General features: G+C 45.2%; 1 protein-coding gene across 1 annotated transcript in view; it reads left to right on the top strand.

Annotated features, from left to right (window-relative positions):
* Positions 1-6955: 6955 nt before the first annotated feature.
* Positions 6956-17959, top strand: part of LOC137333999 (protein transport protein Sec61 subunit alpha-like 1) — a 32162-nt gene continuing 21158 nt past the window's right edge. Inside the window, exons 1-2 of the mRNA XM_067998390.1 lie at positions 6956-7137; positions 12152-12219. Of these exons, the coding sequence (XP_067854491.1) occupies positions 7131-7137; positions 12152-12219 (75 nt within the window). The 5' untranslated portion in view covers positions 6956-7130. The remainder of the gene's footprint in view (positions 7138-12151; positions 12220-17959) is intronic.

Here is a 17959-nt window from a genome sequence, read left to right as displayed (position 1 = left end):
AACTCTGCTGCCCGTATCCTAACTCACACCAAGTCCTGTTCACCCATCACCCCCTGTGCTCGCTGACCTCTGTTGGCTCCCAGTCCGGGAACGCCTCAATTTTAAAATTCTCATTCTTGTTTTCAAATCCCTCCATGGCCTCGCCCCTCCCTATCTCTGTAACCTCCTCCAGCCCTACAACCCTCCGAAATCTCTGCGTTCCTCCGATTCTGGCCTCTTGCGCATCCCCGATTTTAATCACTCCACCATTGGTGGACGTGCCTTCAGCTGCCTAGGCCGTTAGCTCTGGAATTTCCTCCTTAAACCTCTCCACCTCTCCACCCCTCTCTCCTCCTTTAAAACGCATCTTAAAACCTACCTCTTTGATGAAGCTTTTGGTCACCTGTCCTAATATCTCCTTATGTGACTCGGTGTCAAATTTTGTTTGCTAACGCTCCTGTGAAGCGCCTTGGGACGTTTTACTACATTAAAGGCGCTATATAAATGCAAGTTGTTGTTGTTGGACTTGGGTACACAGGGTATAATTTCAAAGTTTGCAGATGACACGAAAGACTGAAATGTAGTAAACAATGTGGAGAATAGTAACAGACGTCAGGAGGACATAGACAGACTGGTGAAACGGGCAGACACATGGAAGATGCAAATTAATGCAGAGAAGTGTAAAGTGGTACATTTTGGTAGGGTGAATGAGGAGAGGCAATATAAACTAAATAGTACAATTTTAAAGGGGATGCAGGGACAGAGAGACCTGGGGGTGCACATACACAAATCTTTGAAGGTGGCAGGACAAGTTGAGAAGGCTGTTAAAAAAGCATTTTGAATCCTGGGCTTTATAGACAGAGGCATAGAGTACAAAAGCAAGGAAGTTATGCTAAACCTTTATAAAACACTGGTTAGGCCTCAGCTGGAATATTGTGTTCAATTCTGGGCATCACACTTTAGGAAGGATGTCAAGGCCTTGGAGAGGGTGCAGAGGAGATTTATTAGAATAGTGGAATAGTGCCAGGGACGTGGGATTTGAGTTATGTGGAGAGACTGGAGAAGCTGGGGTTGTTCTCCTTACAGCAGAGGAGGTTAAGGGGGGATTTAATAGAGATGTTCAAAGTCATGAAAGGGTTTTGATAGAGAAAATAAGGAGAAATTGTTTCCAGTGTTAGCAGGGTCGGTAATCAGAGGACACAGATTTAAGGTAATTGGCAAAAGAGCCAGAGTAGAGATAAAGAAAAAAAATTTTATGCAGCGAGTTGTTATGATCTGGAATTCACTGCCTGAAAGGGTGGTGGAAGCAGATTCAATAGTAACTTTCAAAAGGGAATTGAAGGGAAACATTTTCTGGGCTATGGGGAAAGGGCAGGGGGAGTGTGATTAATTGGACAGCTCTTTCAAAGAGCCGGTACAGGCACAATGGGCCGAATGGCCTCCTTCTGTGCTGTATCATTCTATGATTCTGTAATTGTTATGATTAGTCAACAACTCCATTACCATTGTATCCTACGACTACCAGGATGGTCGAGGGTGAACTAGATGGACTTTGGCCTTTTTTAGTCTAGCAATTCCTATGTAATAAAGACATGCTTGGCCTCCACAACACGGGCCCACAGGGAAATCTAAAAAGAGAGGAACAAAAACGGCAAATGATTGGTCGTTGCTTTGCAAAATGTGATTGGTTGACACTTAACCAATCACATATGAGAAAAATTATCCTACGCACAATTTTTTTTAGAAAAATGGACAAAAATATCAGCAGGTCGATGGATGGATGGATAAATAGACAGAGAACGAGAGATAGATAGATGGATGGGAAGGCAGATGGAGAGATAGATAGATAGACAGTTATAGACAACCCTTGACCTTTTAGTAGGTATTGCCTCCCTCATAACATCGAGTTACATAGAATGTACAGCATATACGGTCTGGCCTATATGTGACTCCAGGCCCACAGCAATGTGGTTGATTCTTAATTGCCCTCTGAAATGGCCTAGCAAGCCACTCAGTTGTAAAATCTCGCTTTAAAAAAGTCATAATAAGAATAAAACCGGACGGACCACCTGGCATCAGACCACTAGGCACCCGACACGAGGAGTAACCACCACACAGTCCTCGTGGAGATGAAGTCCCGTCTTCGCACTGAGGACACCATCCAACGTGTTGTGTGGCACTACCACCATGCTAAAAGGGATGGATTCAGAACAGATCCAGCAGCTCAAAACTGGGCATCCATGAGGCGCTGTGGGCCATCAGCAGCAGCAGAATTGTATTCCAGCACAATCTGTAACCTCATGGCCCGGCATATTCCTCACTCTACCATTACCAACAAGCCAGGGGATCAACCCTGGTTCAATGAGGAGTGTAGAAGAGCATGCCAGGAGCAGCACCAGGCACACCTAAAAATGAGGTGCCAACCTGGTGAAGCTACAACTCAGGACTGCATGCATGCTAAACAGAGGAAGCAACATGCTATGGACAGAGCTAAGCGATTCTACAACCAACGGATCAGATCCAAGCTCTGCAGTTCTGCCACATCCAGTTGTGAATGGTGGTGGACAATTAAGCAACTAGCGGGAGGAGGAGGCTCTGTTAACTTCCCCGTCCTCAATGAGTCCAGCACGTGAGTGCAAAAGACAAGGCTGAAGCGTTTGCAACCATCTTCAGTCAGAAGTGCCGAGTGGATGACCCATCTCGGCCTCCTCCCGATATCCCCACCATCACAGAAGCCAGTCTTCAGCCAATTTGATTTACTCCACGTGACATCAAGAAACAGCTGAGTGCACTGGATACAGCAAAGGCTATGGGCCCCGACAACATCCCGGCTGTAGTGCTGAAGACTTGTGCTCCAGAACTAGCTGCGCCTCTAGCCAAACTGTTCCAGTACATCTACAACACTGGCATCTACCCGACAATGTGGAAAATTGCCCAGGTATGTCCTGTCCACAAAAAGCAGGACAAATCCAATACAGCCAATTACCGCCCCATCAGCCTACTCTCAATCATCAGCAAAGTGATAGAAGGTGTCGTCGACAGTGCTATCAAGCGGCACTTACTCACCAATAACCTGCTCACCGATGCTCAGTTTGGGGTCCGCCAGGACCACTCGTTTCCAGACCTCATTACAGCCTTGGTCCAAACATGGACAAAAGAGCTGAATTCCAGAGGCGAGGTGAGAGTGACTGCCCTTGACATCAAGGCAGCATTTGACCGAGTGTGGCACCAAGGAGCCCTAGTAAAATTGAAGACAATGGGAATCAGGGGGAAAACTCTCCAGTGGCTGGAGTCATACCTAGCGCAAAGGAGGATGGTAGTGGTTGTTGGAGGCCAATCATCTCAGCCCCAGGACATTGCTGCAGGAGTTCCTCAAGGCAGTGTCCTAGGCCCAACCATCTTCAGCTGCTTCATCAATGACCTTCCCTCCATCGTAAGGTCAGAAATGGGGATGTTCGCTGATGATTGTACAGTGTTCAGTTCCATTCGCAATCCCTCAGATAATGAAGCAGTCCGTGCCTGCATGCAACAAGACCTGGACAACATCCAGGCTTGGGCTGATAAGTGGCAAGTAACATTCGCGCCAGACAAGTGCCAGACAATGACCATCGCCAATAAGAGATGGTCTAACCACCTCCCCATGACATTCAACGGCATTACCATCGCCGAATCCCCCTCAATCAACATCCTGGGGGTCACCATTGACCAGAAACTTAACTGGACAAGCCACATAAATACTGTGGCTACATGAGCAGGTCAGAGGCTGGGTATTCTGCGGCGAGTGACTCACCTCCTGACTCCCCAAAGCCTTTCCACAATCTACAAGGCACAAGTCAGGAATGTGATGGAATACTCTCCACTTGCCTGGATAAGTGCAGCTCCAACAACACTCAAGAAGCTTGACACCATCCAGGACAAAGCAGCCCGCTTGATTGGCACCCCATCCACCACCCTGAACATTCACTCCCATCACCACCGGCGCACAGTGGCTGCAGCATATACCATCCACAGGATGCAGTGCAGCAACTCCCCAAGGCTTCTTCGACAGCACCTCCCAAACCCGTGACCTCTACCACTAGAAGGACAAAGGCAGCAGGTACATGGGAACAACATCACCTGCACGTTCCCCTCCAAGTCACACACCATCCCGACTTGGAAATATATCGCCGTTCCTTCATCGTCGCTGGGTCAAAATCCTGGAACTCCATTCCTAACAGCACTGTGGGAGAACCTTCACCACACGGACTGCAGCGGTTCAAGGAGGCGGCTCACCACCAACTTCTCAAGGGCAATTAGGGATGGGCAATAAATGCCGACCTCGCCAGCGACGCCCACATCCCATGAACAAATAAAAAAACAATCCCACACGAGCCTCCTCCCACCCTTCTTCATCTCATCCTATCAGCATATTTTTTTTTATTCGTTCATGGGATATGGGCGTCGCTGGCGAGGCCGGCATTTATTGCCCATCCCTAATTGCCCCTTGAGAAGGTGGTGGTGAGCCGCCTTCTTGAATCGCTGCAGTCCGTGTGGTGACGGTTCTCCCACAGTGCTGTTAGGAAGGGAGCTCCAGGATTTTGACCCAGCGACGATGAAGGAACGGCGATATATTTCCAAGTTGGGATGGTGTGTGACTTGGAGGGGAACGTGCAGGTCGTGTTGTTCCTATGTGCCTGCTGCTCTTGTCCTTCTAGGTGGTAGAGGTCACGGGTTTGGGAGGTGCTGTCAAAGAAGCCTTGGCGAGTTGCTGCAGTGCATCCTGTGGATGGTACACACTGCAGCCACAGTGCGCCGGTGGTGAAGGGAGTGAATGTTTAGGGTGGTGGATGGGGTGCTAATCAAGCGGGCTGCTTTATCTTGGATGGTGTCGAGCTTCTTGAGTGTTGTTGGAGCTGCACTCATCCAAGCAAGTGGAGAGTATTCCATCACACTCCTGACTTGTGCCTTGTAGATGGTGGAAAAGCATTGGGGAGTCAGGAGGTGAGTCATTCGCCGCAGAATACCCAGCCTCTGACCTGCTCTTGTAGCCACAGTATTTATATGGCTGGTCCAGTTCAGTTTCTGGTCAATGGTGACCCCCAGGATGTTGATTGAGGGGGATTCGGCGATGGTAATGCCGTTGAATGTCAAGGGGAGGTGGTTGGACTCTCTCTTGTTGGAGATGGTCATTGCCTGGCATTTATCTGGCGCGAATGTTACTTGCCACTTATGTGCCCAAGCCTGGATGTTGTCCAGGTCTTGCTGCATGCAGGCTCGGACTGCTTCATTATTTGAGGGGTTGCGAATGGAACTGAACACTGTGCAATCATCAGCGAACATCCCCATTTCTGACCTTACGATGGAGGGAAGGTCCTTGATGAAGCAGCTGAAGATGGTTGGGCCTAGGACACTGCCCTGAGGAACTCCTGCAGCAATGTCCTGGGGCTAAGATGATTGGCCTCCAACAACCACTACCATCTTCCTTTGCGCTAGGTATGACTCCAGCCACTGGAGAGTTTTCCCCCTGATTCCCATTGACTTCAATTTTACTAGGGCTCCTTGGTGCCACACCCGGTCAAATGCTGCCTTGATGTCAAGGGCAGTCACTCTCACCTCACCTCTGGAATTCAGCTTTTTTGTCCATGTTTGGACCAAGGCTGTAATGAGGTCTGGAGCCGAGTGGTCCTGGCGGACCCCAAACTGAGCATCGGTGAGCAGGTTATTGGTGAGTAAGTGCTGCTTGGAAGGTGTCGTCGACAGTGCTATCATCACTTTGCTGATGATTGAGAGTAGACTGATGGGGCGGTAATTGGCCGGATTGGATTTGTCCTGCTTTTTGTGGACAGGACATACCTGGGCAATTTTCCACATTGTCGGGTAGATGCCAGTGTTGTAGCTGTACTGGAACAGCTTGGCTAGAGGCACGGCTAGTTCTGGAGCACAAGTCTTCAGCACTACAGCTGAGATGTTGTCGGGGCCCATAGCCTTTGCTGTATCATTCTATTGTTTTCTCCCTAGCTTCCCCTTGAATGCATCTATGCTATTCGTCTCAACTACTCCCTGTGGTAGCGAGTTCCACATCTCTAGGCAAAGAAGTTTCTCCTGGATTCCCTATTGGATTTATTAGTGATGATCTCATATTTATGATCTCGAGTTCGGGTCTCCCCCTCAAGTGGAAACATTTTCTCTGCATCTACCCTGTCAAACCCTTTCATTATCTTAAAGACCTCTATCAGGTCACCCCTCAGTCTTTTCTTTGGTAATGAAAAGAGCCGCAGCCTGTTCAGCCTTTCCTGATAAGGATATCCTCTCCGTTCTGGTATCATCCTTGTGAATCTTTTTTGCACCTTCTCCAATGCCTCCATATCCTTTTTATAATATTGAGACACATTACTCCAAGTGTGGTCTAACCAAGGTTCTGTACAAGTTTAACACAACTTCTCTGCTTTTCAATTCTATCCCTGGAGAAATGAACCCCAGTCCTTGGTTTGCCTTTTTTATGGCCGTAATAACTTGCCTTGCTACTTTTAGTGATGTGTTTGCACGTTTAGCACAGTTTCTCAGCATTTACACTAAGATAGGATATTTATTGCAAATGAATGTGAAAGAAAAATAGACAGTGCTGGGAACACACGACCTCTGTGGAGGGCGATGCTTCAATGCTCAATGTTTTAGGCAGAACCTTTCTGCAGCACTGCAGATGAGATTGGCAGCTCCAGGACCCTGGGAGGACCAGCGGGGGGCGGGGGGTGGGGCTCTGCTCCATCGGGCTTTTCCGTCAAGCCGGTCACGTGGCCTTGCGCCACATCGGTTGTTTCCGTCGAATGTGGTCGAGAGGCTCGACAGGCTGGAGCATTGCCAGGGGCGAGCGGGTCACGTGGCCGGCGCGACGTTCGGGTATTTCCGACAAACCGATCACGTGACCGTCCGCCGAATCGGGCGTTTCCGTGCGGCGGTCAGCTGGTACCGCACCGAGGGCTGTGATTGGCCGACGCCGGTCCCAGCTGTCGTTGCCGGGAGCTGACGTGTCTTTAAGGCCTCGCGCGGCATCGAGTGGACTTTCTTCCCGAGTGAGAGACGCCGGGCCTGGACTCGGAGAAACCGCGGGACCCGAGACACCCCAGCATCACCATCAGTAGCAGCAGCGGGTCGGAGCCGTCAACTCAGCGAACATGGGCAGTAAGTAGGCGCGGGGGAGACAAACCGTCCGCCTCAGCTCCATTAATACCAGGAGGCCTCGGCCTAACCCCGGGCCTCGAGTGATTTTTAACCCGGGTTTCAGTGCCTTACCCGAGCGAGGTGAGGTGGGAGGCCCGATGTGAAGTAAATTGGGGCTTTATATTGACTTACCGGGGATTTTAAGGCCTTAAATCTCCGGGGGGAGAGGGGCACCGAACCCCCTTTCCACAGGGGAAAAAAATTTTGAGGGGGGGGGGGGGGGGAAAGAACATTTCCGTTAAAATGAAACCTCGAGCCGCGCCCTTCAATCCGGAAAATATCGACCCCCTGCCCCCGCTTAATGAGTCGCCCTCCCCAGACTGGCCGCCTCTCCCTCCGATGTGTCAGGGACCCGGGGCGAATGTTGAAGGGGTGGGGGGCGTTTAAACGCCACGTCGCCCTTTTAGTGCTGACTGATCCTTAGCAGCAGCAACAATCAGCACCTAAACAAGAGCTGCTCCCTCATATTTTTACACCCATTTTGGGTTCTTTTCCCAATTTTAAACCCTCAAGCTCTTCTCTGAAATCCTGATCGACGCCTCAGTGGAAGAAGTCACGGTTGAGGCAACTGATTTGTTCCTTACTCGTCTCCTCAGTGTGCCTTCCAGGGCTTTTTAATGCAAAATTTTTAAAAATGCAGTTCTTGGACGATAAATTTGGCTCCATGCGATGGGTCTATTAGTTTGTGGGATATATCAAACCGTGCACAGCATTTGCCCTTGTCCTCACAGCTTGGAACATAAGGTCAGCATTTTGGATGTGCTGGCTTAAAAGCAAAAATTGCAAAAGTATGTAATGGTGATGCAGTAACAATACAATTTATGATTTTGTGTGTAGTCAATTCTTAATTCAAAGTTTCTTCATTCAAATTGAGTTTTTTTTTAGCACCATGTTCCCACTTTGCTTTGTGTCATTTGATTCAAATAACTGAATAATTCCAATTGTTAGTATCAAAATATCTGTTTGTATTCAGTGAATTCCTAGTTGAATTTTTTTAGGGTAATGGGTTTTGCATTAAAATCTTGATCCTTTGGTCTAATGTGGTTGGTATGGTACTGATTTTGTTTTAACAATTTTACTGAAGTGACCGATAATAGCTGGTCGTCTTAAAAGCAAATAAAGATAGATAGAGCTTGCATTTCTATAGTGTCTTTCACAACCTCAGGATGCCCCACAGTACTTTACAGACAATAATATATTTTGAAGTGTAGATACTGTAGGAAATACAGCTGCCAATTTATGCACAGCAAGGTCCAACAAACAGCAATGAGATAATGACCAGATAATCTGTTTGTGATGTTGGCTGAGGGATAAATATTGGCTAGGACACCAGGAAGAACTCCACAGCTCTTCAAAATAGTGCCGTGGGACCTTTGATGTCCACCTGTTTAACGTCTCCCCCGAAAGACTGGCACCTCCGACAGTACAGCACTCCCTCCTGGATTATGTGCTCCAAGTTCTCGAGTGAGACTTGAACCCACAACCTTCTCTGGTGCAGAGTGCTACCACTGATCCAAGGCTGATACCGACATATTGACCTTTTTTAGTACACCAGTGATATCTTGATGTGTTTTTTGAGGAATTTTTTTTAGACATAGGTCCATGAACTGCCGTGGAGGGCACCACAGTTGCTAAGGAGAGAAATAAAATTAATTTCTTGAATTTACATTGCACCTGATTTTGTTCTTGAAACAGCTGTCTGTCACATGATTAATTACTTTTTGAAGCACAATAATACTTGGTAGGTAAACAAATGGACAAGTTGAAATAAATGACAAGTAAATAGTGCTAAGCACAGACTCTAAATGCCTGTAGATTGTAGAGACAAGGGAATGATGAGAGGTACGGCAGTTTTGAGTCTCTGGGAAAGAATGAGTTTGAGTACGAGATATTACTATGAAACCATTTGTTTCTTAAAAGCTTCCCAAAAGGCTCACTAGTACTTGTCTTTGATTTTGCTGTGTACACTTTTTAAAAAAAATTAACCTCAAACCATTTTGTGGGACCCACATCTATTTATTGAAATAACTTGCATTTGCAATTTAAGTGAATGATTTTTCTTTTCCTTGACCAACATTTAAGAACATAAGAAATAGGAGTAGGCCATAATACAAACATAGAATATAGGAGCAGGAGTAGACCATTCGGCCCTTCGAGCCTGCTCCAGCATTTAATATGATCATGGCTGATCCTCTATCTCAATACCATATTCCCGCTCTCTCCTCATATCCCTTGATGTCTTTTGTGTCTAGAAATCAATCTAGCTCCTTCTTAAACATATTCAGTGGCTTGGCCTTCACACCCTTCTGTGGTAGAGAATTCTGCAGGTTCACCGCCCTCTGAGTGAAGAAATTTCTCATCTCAGTCCTAAATGTACCCTTATCCTGAGACACTGACCCCTCATTCTGGACCCTCCAACCAGGGGAAACATCATCCCTGCATCCAGTCTGTCTAGCCCTTTCCAGAATTTTACATGTTTCAATGAGATCCCCTCTCATTCTTCTAAACTCGAGAGAATACAGGCTGAGTCGACCCAATCTCTCCCCATACGATAGTCCTGCCATCCCAGGAATCAGTCTGGTGAACCTTTGCTGCACTCCCTCTAGGGCAAGTATATCCTTAGGTAAGGAGACCAAAACGGCGCACAGTACTCCAGGTGTGGTCTCACCAAGGCCCTGTATAACTGCAGTAAGCCATCCTTGCTCCTGTACTCAAATCCATATATGGCCCCTCGAGCTTGCTCTGCCATTCAGAAACAGCATGGCTGATCTTCTGTCAACTCCTTTCCTGCCTGGTCCCCATATCCCTGTGCTTAAAGCTCAAACTGCAGTCTTCTATATAAAAGTGGCAATAGATATTTTTTAATTATTGAAGAGTTAAGGATCCTTTAAAATAAATATTTTGTGGTCTTAGTGAAAAATCTGCTAAGTGTGCATAATATTTTGAGCAACAAAATGGCATGATACAGTATTGTACCACAGTCTATGACACACTGAATTTCTAGATTCCAACTGCACTGATGATCAGTCATTCGTTCTCTGGGTGCAATAGCAGTAGGCAGTTACCTGGGCTGTGGTCGCACCCCTTTGTGTACAGTGGCATTGGTGGCCTCGAGAGAAAGTTGTGTCAATATAATAACAAAATTCTGGAGTGTACTATGAAACCTTAACTGGCAGATCCTTGAAGTGAACTGGTGGCATGAAGGCCCAAGGTCCACACTGCTGAACACCACCAAAGTTGGAAAAAGAGAGAAGCTTTTGTGTGCGGCTCTGGCAGGGCTAGAGACTTTGTGTAAAAATCCAAATGCACTGTTTCTCTTGGCATAAGGGTGAATATCAATCTTGGTGCGATGTATTATTGGGTACAAAGTGATGCTCCCTCAACTGTTTAAACTACTCTCCTTAACCCAAACTTCAATGGATCACTTGTTCCTGCCCCACTGGGACACTTCGATTTTTTTTTTGCACCAGCTTTCCTTGTCCTTGTGTGCTTACTGGTTAGGCAAAATTCCTGGGTGTTTTTATATTCTCGGTGGAAGTTACCCAAACTCATTTCATTTTAGGACCTGTCTGTGGATTTGAGCCTACATGCAAACCTGAAGGGTCAGTACACTAACCAGCTGCACCAGCCAGTACAGGCAAGTCTATTTTTAGTTGCCTACTGCTGGAAGGGTTGGCCCACATATTTCATCTGTTTTTAATTATCTACAAGTAGACGTGTAATGTAACTGAGCTAATTTGAGATTGTGTACTGTTAGCAAACATTTATTCATTTTGGATATTGAAACATTGGGTACCATGACACAATGAGTGTCACTTCCTATGAAACTGGTTATAAAATGAAACTAACGCATTATGAAAATAACACAGGTAAAGGCCTAAGGTCTTAGTAAAGTGACTATTTTATGGTGTGGTAGATGCAGGTGTAGGCAGTTTTTTTTCATGTGGTCACCTGGTTTGTATTATAAAGTGGGGAAGAGGGTATTGTGCAAAAGTATTGCTGTGTTTCTCCTAGAAAGGGGAAATCACAGGAGCTGTCTGTTCTTTTCAGTGTCATCACTGGCTTAATTTATCTTGGCTATATGCTGACACCAACATGCCAATAGGGGAAAAACTTACGAAAGCTAAAACACTTTAATGCTGTGTAATACTTAGTTTGTGTTGCCCCCAAATTGCTCACTCAATAGTCACTGCCACACCTGTAATGACTGTTACTTCACCCTTGTATTATACAAGGTGTTTTCATAGTTCCATTGGCTATAGTATGAGTTTGTAGATCCTCCATTATCCTTCACTGAAATTTTAATGACTACACTGCTCTGGGCATTGCAGTATAAATCTAGATGTTGCACTGAGGTAGATGTCAGTGACAAAAAAAAACGACCAGATGACCTCCAGTCTGGGACTTTCATTCCCCTATGGACCAGAGAATAATTGATCCTGGATTTAATTTTCTGTCTACTGTGTTGGTAAGCTAGCTGATATTGGGCAGGACATTAGCAGGAGTGCCCAGTTTCCCTTAATGCCCTGGTTTAAGAGCAGGAAAATCAAGTCATTATTTCTGCTTCTGATCAGTATTCAGTATCTCTTGGTGGAAAGTGCATGTCTGCACATTTGGTGAGCACAGGATCAGGCCTCTATGTTGCTCCTGCTGTTGAATAGCCTCCTGACACACTTTTGAAGCTTGCTTGAGAATATTGTACATGTTGGTGAGGTAGCAAAGGGCATCTTGTGTCTTGGGAATCATGCCTCAGCAAGGAGAAAATTTCTTCAGGAGTGGAGAAAGTTAGTTGGGTGGAAAAAAGGATTCTCATCTCAACACCTCTTACAAAAAAAAAATCTGGCCAGCAATGGATTGCTGAAGAGTGTTTCTTGGTGTTGAGATAACCCAGCCAGACCTCAGGATTACTTGGTGCTGCTTGTGTTTTTTTTATTTGTATGATTTTAAACAAAAATGTCCTTATCTTGCTTTGCAGTAAAATTCCTTGAAGTTATCAAACCATTCTGTGCAGTGTTACCAGAAATCCAGAAACCAGAAAGAAAGGTAAATTCATCAACCGTTTTCTTAATGTGTTTATTCTTTCATAAAAAGCTGCACTACAGAAAGAAAGAGAACTTGCATTTATATATTCCATCGCACCACATCCCAAAATTCTTCTTTGGAAGTGATGTCACTGTTATGTTTGCAAATGTGGCACCAATTAAGGTCCTACAAACAGCAAAGAAATGAAAGACCAGTTAATCTGAGTGTTGGAGCAAGAAATGGCTGAGATTCCCTGTTCAATTGCTCTGGAGAGAGTGCAGAGAAGATTTACAAGAATATTGCCAGGGCTTGGAAAACAAATTGCAGCTGTGAGGAGAGATTGGATAGGCTTGGGTTGTTTTCCTTGGAGCAAAGGAGCCTGAGGGGAGACTTGATTGAGGTGTGCAAAATTATGAGGGGCCCAGGTAGAGTAGACACGGAGTACCTGTTTCCCCTAGCTGAGAGCTCAAGAACTAGAGGACATAGATTTAAGCTGATTGGCGGAAGGATTAGAGGGGACATGAGGAAAAACTTTTTTACCCAGAGGGTGGTGGGGGTATGGAATTCACTGCCCAAATTGGTGGTAGAGGCAGGGACCCTCAACTCTTTTAAAAAGTACCTGGACCTGCACCTAAAGTGCTGCAAGCTGCAGGGCTACGGACCGGGTGCTGGAAGGTGGGATTAGAATGGGCACCTGGTTGTTCTTTGAGCTGGGCGCGGACACGATGGGCTGAATGGCCCCCTTCTCTCTATCTTTTCTATGGTACTAACTAGTGCCACAAGATCTTTTATGAGCACCCGAATAGGTGGACTTGGTTTAACTTCTCACCCGAGGTGACTGCACTGCTGACAATACAGAACTTCCACTGGGCTGTATTGCAGTGTCGCCCAGATTATGTGCTCAAGCCTCTGGAGCTTGAACCCAAAACCTTTTGATTCAGAGGCAGTGGTGTTACCAACTGAACCAAGACGATGGTGTATCTCCTCCTGTAGGTCTCTGCTGCCCTCTTCTCAAAGCTGCTACTTTCTATTAGAAAAGAGCAGTAATTTGTTATTGGTTGTTGGCAGTGTGATTTAAAACATTGCCCTTTTTAACCATTGGTCAGGTGGTGATGCGAAGTAGTGGTGACATATGGTTGAAAAAGCTGTTAATTCTGTTCCTTAGTCGTGTATGATTATTGCAGCATGGACTTCCTTCCCTTACCCAAAATGCCACTGCAAGGCTGGTGCTAGAAAATGCATCTTTGTTGGTTTAATTTAAAAAGAAATACATAGATATATGTTGCAGCTCCCTCCTCCCATGAAAAGGCTGTATATGCTGGCTGCTCTCCGGTACTTCACCGAAGTGACCATTCTTCATGCTTTGAGCCTAGTTAGCATGTTGTTTGCAGAGGGCATCACAGTCAGTCTTGTCCTCCTTCAGCATCCACGTGCGCGCTTTCCAACGGGAGTCGCTGCATATTGATCCCTAATCCAGGGACGCTGATGACAATTATAGAATCCCACCTAAGTCAGCACGGGAATCAAACCTGTGGTTGGTATGACTCTATCCCTTTGGCAGAGGATCTAAAATTGTAAAGCAACACCGTCTCAATTAAATGATGTGGAGATGCCGGTGATGGACTGGGGTTGACAATTGAAAACAATTTTACAACACCAAGTTATAGTCCAACAATTTTATTTTTAATCCCACAAGCTTTCGGAGGCTTCCCCCTTCCTCAGGTGGTGTGGAAATGACATTTCCACACCACCTGAGGAAGGGGGAAGCCTCCGAAAGCTTGTGGGATTAAAAATAAAATTGTTGGACTATAACTTGGTGTTGTAAAATTGTTTTCAATTAAATGAGGTGTGTCTGGTCTACTGAATACACACACAATCCCAGTCTACAGATCTCATTAGCCAGGTGTTAAGTTGTTTAGTCTAGCCTTTGCCGCAGGGAGCACAATCTGCATTTCCTCTCTGGAGATAGAGATGCAGGATTAAGACACTGCAGAGGCGGTTGTCTGACTCTTTAATGCACTTCTGTGTTATTTTTAGGTGCCTTGCTGTTATCTGTGCTTGGGATTGCTTTTAACCTGTAAATATGAACACTTATTATGTTTGAGACACTTGAATGATGTAAATAATGTGATATGGCATAGTCGTGAATGTGGTCACTTTCTGGTTTGAAGAACTGTTACAATGCATAACTTCATTACGAGCAAGGCTGGGTATTAAAGTTTGGAAATGGACATTAAGCAGTCTTTACATTGAAGCCTAGAAATTGGGCTGCAGCTTCCAGCATGCTGATCAGGGTTCCTAATTGCAATAGACCAGAGGGATGTGGAGATTTGTTATGGCTTTCCCCCAAAATGTGCTCTTGGCTGCTGTCTTTCTCCCCTCTTAAATACCAAGCCTTGTCCGGAACAGATTTTTATTTGTTGAACAAATAATCCCAATGTCAATATCATTTTGAGAGGAAACGGTTTACTGGTTTATGACAACAATGTGCAGTGGTTAAAACACTTTTTTAATCAGTTACATCTCTTGCTGAATAAGAACGGAAATTGGTTTGAGGGGGACGGGGTGTTGATGTGCAACAAAATCTTATACCACAAATGGAGACATTTAACCAAATGTTTGTGTAATGAGTGTTAGCAGAAACCTTGTTGGCCTAATTTTTATGACATACATTTTATGATTTTTGTAATTAGCAATAGATATTGAACAAGTAGAATCATAGAAAAGTTACAGCATGGAAGGAGGCCATTTGGCCCATCGAGTCTGTGCCGGCTCTATATAAGAGCAATCCAGCTAGTCCCGCTCCCCTGTCCTATCCCTGTAGCCTTGCAAGATTTTTCCCTTCAAGTACTTATCCAGTTCCCTTTTGGAAGCCACGATTGAATCTGCCTCCACCACCTCGGGCAGTGATTTCCAGATCCTACTTGCTGCGTTAGTTTTTCCTCATGTCACCTTTGGTTCTTTTGCCAATCACCTTACATCTGTGTCCTCCTGGTTCTTGACCCTTCCGGCAATGGGAACAGTTTCTCTATCGACTCTGTCTAGACCTTCGTGATTTTAAATACCTCTATCAAATCTCCTCTCAACCTTCTTTGTTCCAAGGAGAACAACCCCAGCTTCTCCAGTCTATCCATGTAACTCAAGTCCCTCATCCTTGGAATCATTCTAGTAAATCATTTCTGCACCCTCTCGAAGGTCTTCACATCTTTCCTAAAGTGCGCTGCCCAGAACTGGTCACATTACTCCAGTTGTGGTTGAACCAATGTTTTATAAAAGTTCATCATGACTTCCTTGCTTTTGTACTCTATGCCCCTATTGAGCCTTTTTTAACTGCTTTCTCAACCTGCCCTGCCACTTTCGACGATTTGTGTACATATACCCCCAGATCTCTGTTCCTGCACCTCTTTGAGTTGTGCCCTTTAGTTTATATTTCTTCCTACCGAAATGTATCCCTTCACGTTTTTCTGCATTAAGTTTCATCTGCCATGTGTCTGCCCATTCCACCAGCCTGTCTATATCCTCTTGAAGTCTATCACTGCTCCTCACTGTTTACTACCCTTTCAAATTTTGTCATTTGGAAATTGTGCCCTGTACATAAGAAATAGGCACAGGAGTAGGCCAATTGGCCCTTTGAGCCTGCTCTGCCATTTAATAAGATCATGGCTGATCTGATCCTAACCTCAAATCAAAATTCATGTCCAATTTCCTGCCTGCTCCTTGTAACCCTTAATTCCCTTTACTTCTAGGAAACTGTCTATTTCTGTTTTGAATTTATTCAATGATGTAGCTTCCTGGGGCAGCAAATTCCAGAGACCTACCACCCTCTGAGTGAAGAAGTTTCCCCTCATCTCAGTTTTGAAGGAGCAGCCCCTTATTCTAAGATTATGCCCCCTAGTTCTAGTTTCACCCATCCTTGGGAACATCCTCACCGCATCCACCCGATCAAACCCCTTCACAATCTTGTATGTTTCAATTAGATCACCTCTCATTCTTCTGAACTCCAATGAGTAGAGTCCCAATCTACTCAACCTCTCCTCATATGTCCACCTCCTCATCCCTGGGATTAACCGAGTAAACCTTTGTACTGCCTCAAGAGCAAGTATGTCTTTTCTTAAGTATGGAGACCAAAACTGTATGCAGTATTCCAGGTGCGGTCTCACCAATACCTTGTATAACTGCAGCAATACCTCCCTGTTTTGATATTCTATCCCCCGAGCAATAAACGCTAACATTCCGTTGGCCTTCTTGATCACCTGCATACTAACTTTTTGATTTTCTTGCACTAGGACCCCCAGATCCCTTTGTACTGCAGTACTTTCCAGTCTCTTGCCATCAAGATAATAACTTGCTCTCTGGTTTTTCCTGCCAAAGTGCATAACCTCACATTTTCCAATATTGTATTGCATCTGCCAAATCTCTGCCCACTCACCCTCTATATCCCCCTGCAGGTTTTTTATGTCCTCCTCACTCTCTACTTTCCCTCCCATCTTTGTATCATCTGCAAACTTTGATATGTTACACTCTATCCCCTCCTCCAAATCGTTAATATAGATCGTAAAGAGTTGGGGACCCAGCACCGACCCCTGCGGAACACCACTGGCTACTGGTTGCCAGTCCGAGAATGAACCATTTATCCCAACTCTCTGCTTCCTGTTAGATAACCAATCCTCCACCCATGCCAGAATATTACCCCCAATCCAGTGATTCTTTATCTTGAGCAATAATCTTTTATGTGGCACCTTGTCGAATGCCTTCTGGAAGTCTAAATACACTACGTCCACTGGTTCCCCTTTATCCACCCTGTACATTATGTCCTCAAAGAGCTCAAGCAAATTTGTCAGACATGACTTCCCTTTTGTAAAGCCATGCTGACTTTGTCCTATTAAATTATGTTTATCCAAATGTTCTGCTACTGTCTCCTTAATAATAGACTCCCAAATTTTACCCACCACAGATGTTAGGCTAACTGGTCTATAATTTCCAGCCTTCTGCCTACTACCCTTTTTAAATAAGGGTGTTACATTAGCAGTTTTCCAATCTGCCGGGACCTTTGCCGAGTCTGGAGAATTTTGGAAAATTATTACCAAAGCATCCACAATCCCTACTGCCACTTCCCTCAAGACCCTAGGATGCAAGCCATCAGGTCCAGGGGATTTATCCGCCTTGAGTCCCATTAATTTACTAAGTACCAAATCCTTAGTGATTTTAATCGTATTTAGCTCCTCCCCACCCCCCACCCAGAGCCCCCTGTTTGTCCAGTGTTGGGATATCCTTAGTGTCGTCTACCGTAAAGACTGAAACAAAATATTTGTTCAGCATTTTTGCCATCTCCATGTTTCCCACCATTAGTTTCCTGGTCTCATCCTCTAAGGGACCTACGTTTGCCGTAGCCACCCTTTTTCTTTCTATATAACGATAGAAACTCTTGCTATCTGTTTTTATATTTTTTGCTAATTTCTTTTCATAATCTATCTTCCCTTTCTTAATCAATCCTTTAGTTACTTTTTGCTGTCTTTTGAAGACTTCCCAATCTTCTATCCTCCCACTAAGTTTGGCTACCATATATGTCCTTGTTTTTAGTCGGATACTATCCTTAATTTCTTTACTTAGCCACGGATGGCTGTCATTTCTTTTACACCCTTTTTCCTCAGTGGAATATTTTTTTTTGAAAGTTGTAAAATAACTCCTTAAATGAATACCACTGCTCATGTACCGTCTTACCCTTTAATCTATTTTCCCAGTCCACTTTAATCAATTCCGC

The sequence above is a fragment of the Heptranchias perlo genome, chromosome 17, assembly GCF_035084215.1.
Source record: "Heptranchias perlo isolate sHepPer1 chromosome 17, sHepPer1.hap1, whole genome shotgun sequence".
NCBI classification, from domain to species: Eukaryota; Metazoa; Chordata; class Chondrichthyes; order Hexanchiformes; family Hexanchidae; genus Heptranchias; species Heptranchias perlo.
Note: the sequence above shows the minus strand (reverse complement) of the source record. Positions and strands in the feature narration are given on the sequence as shown.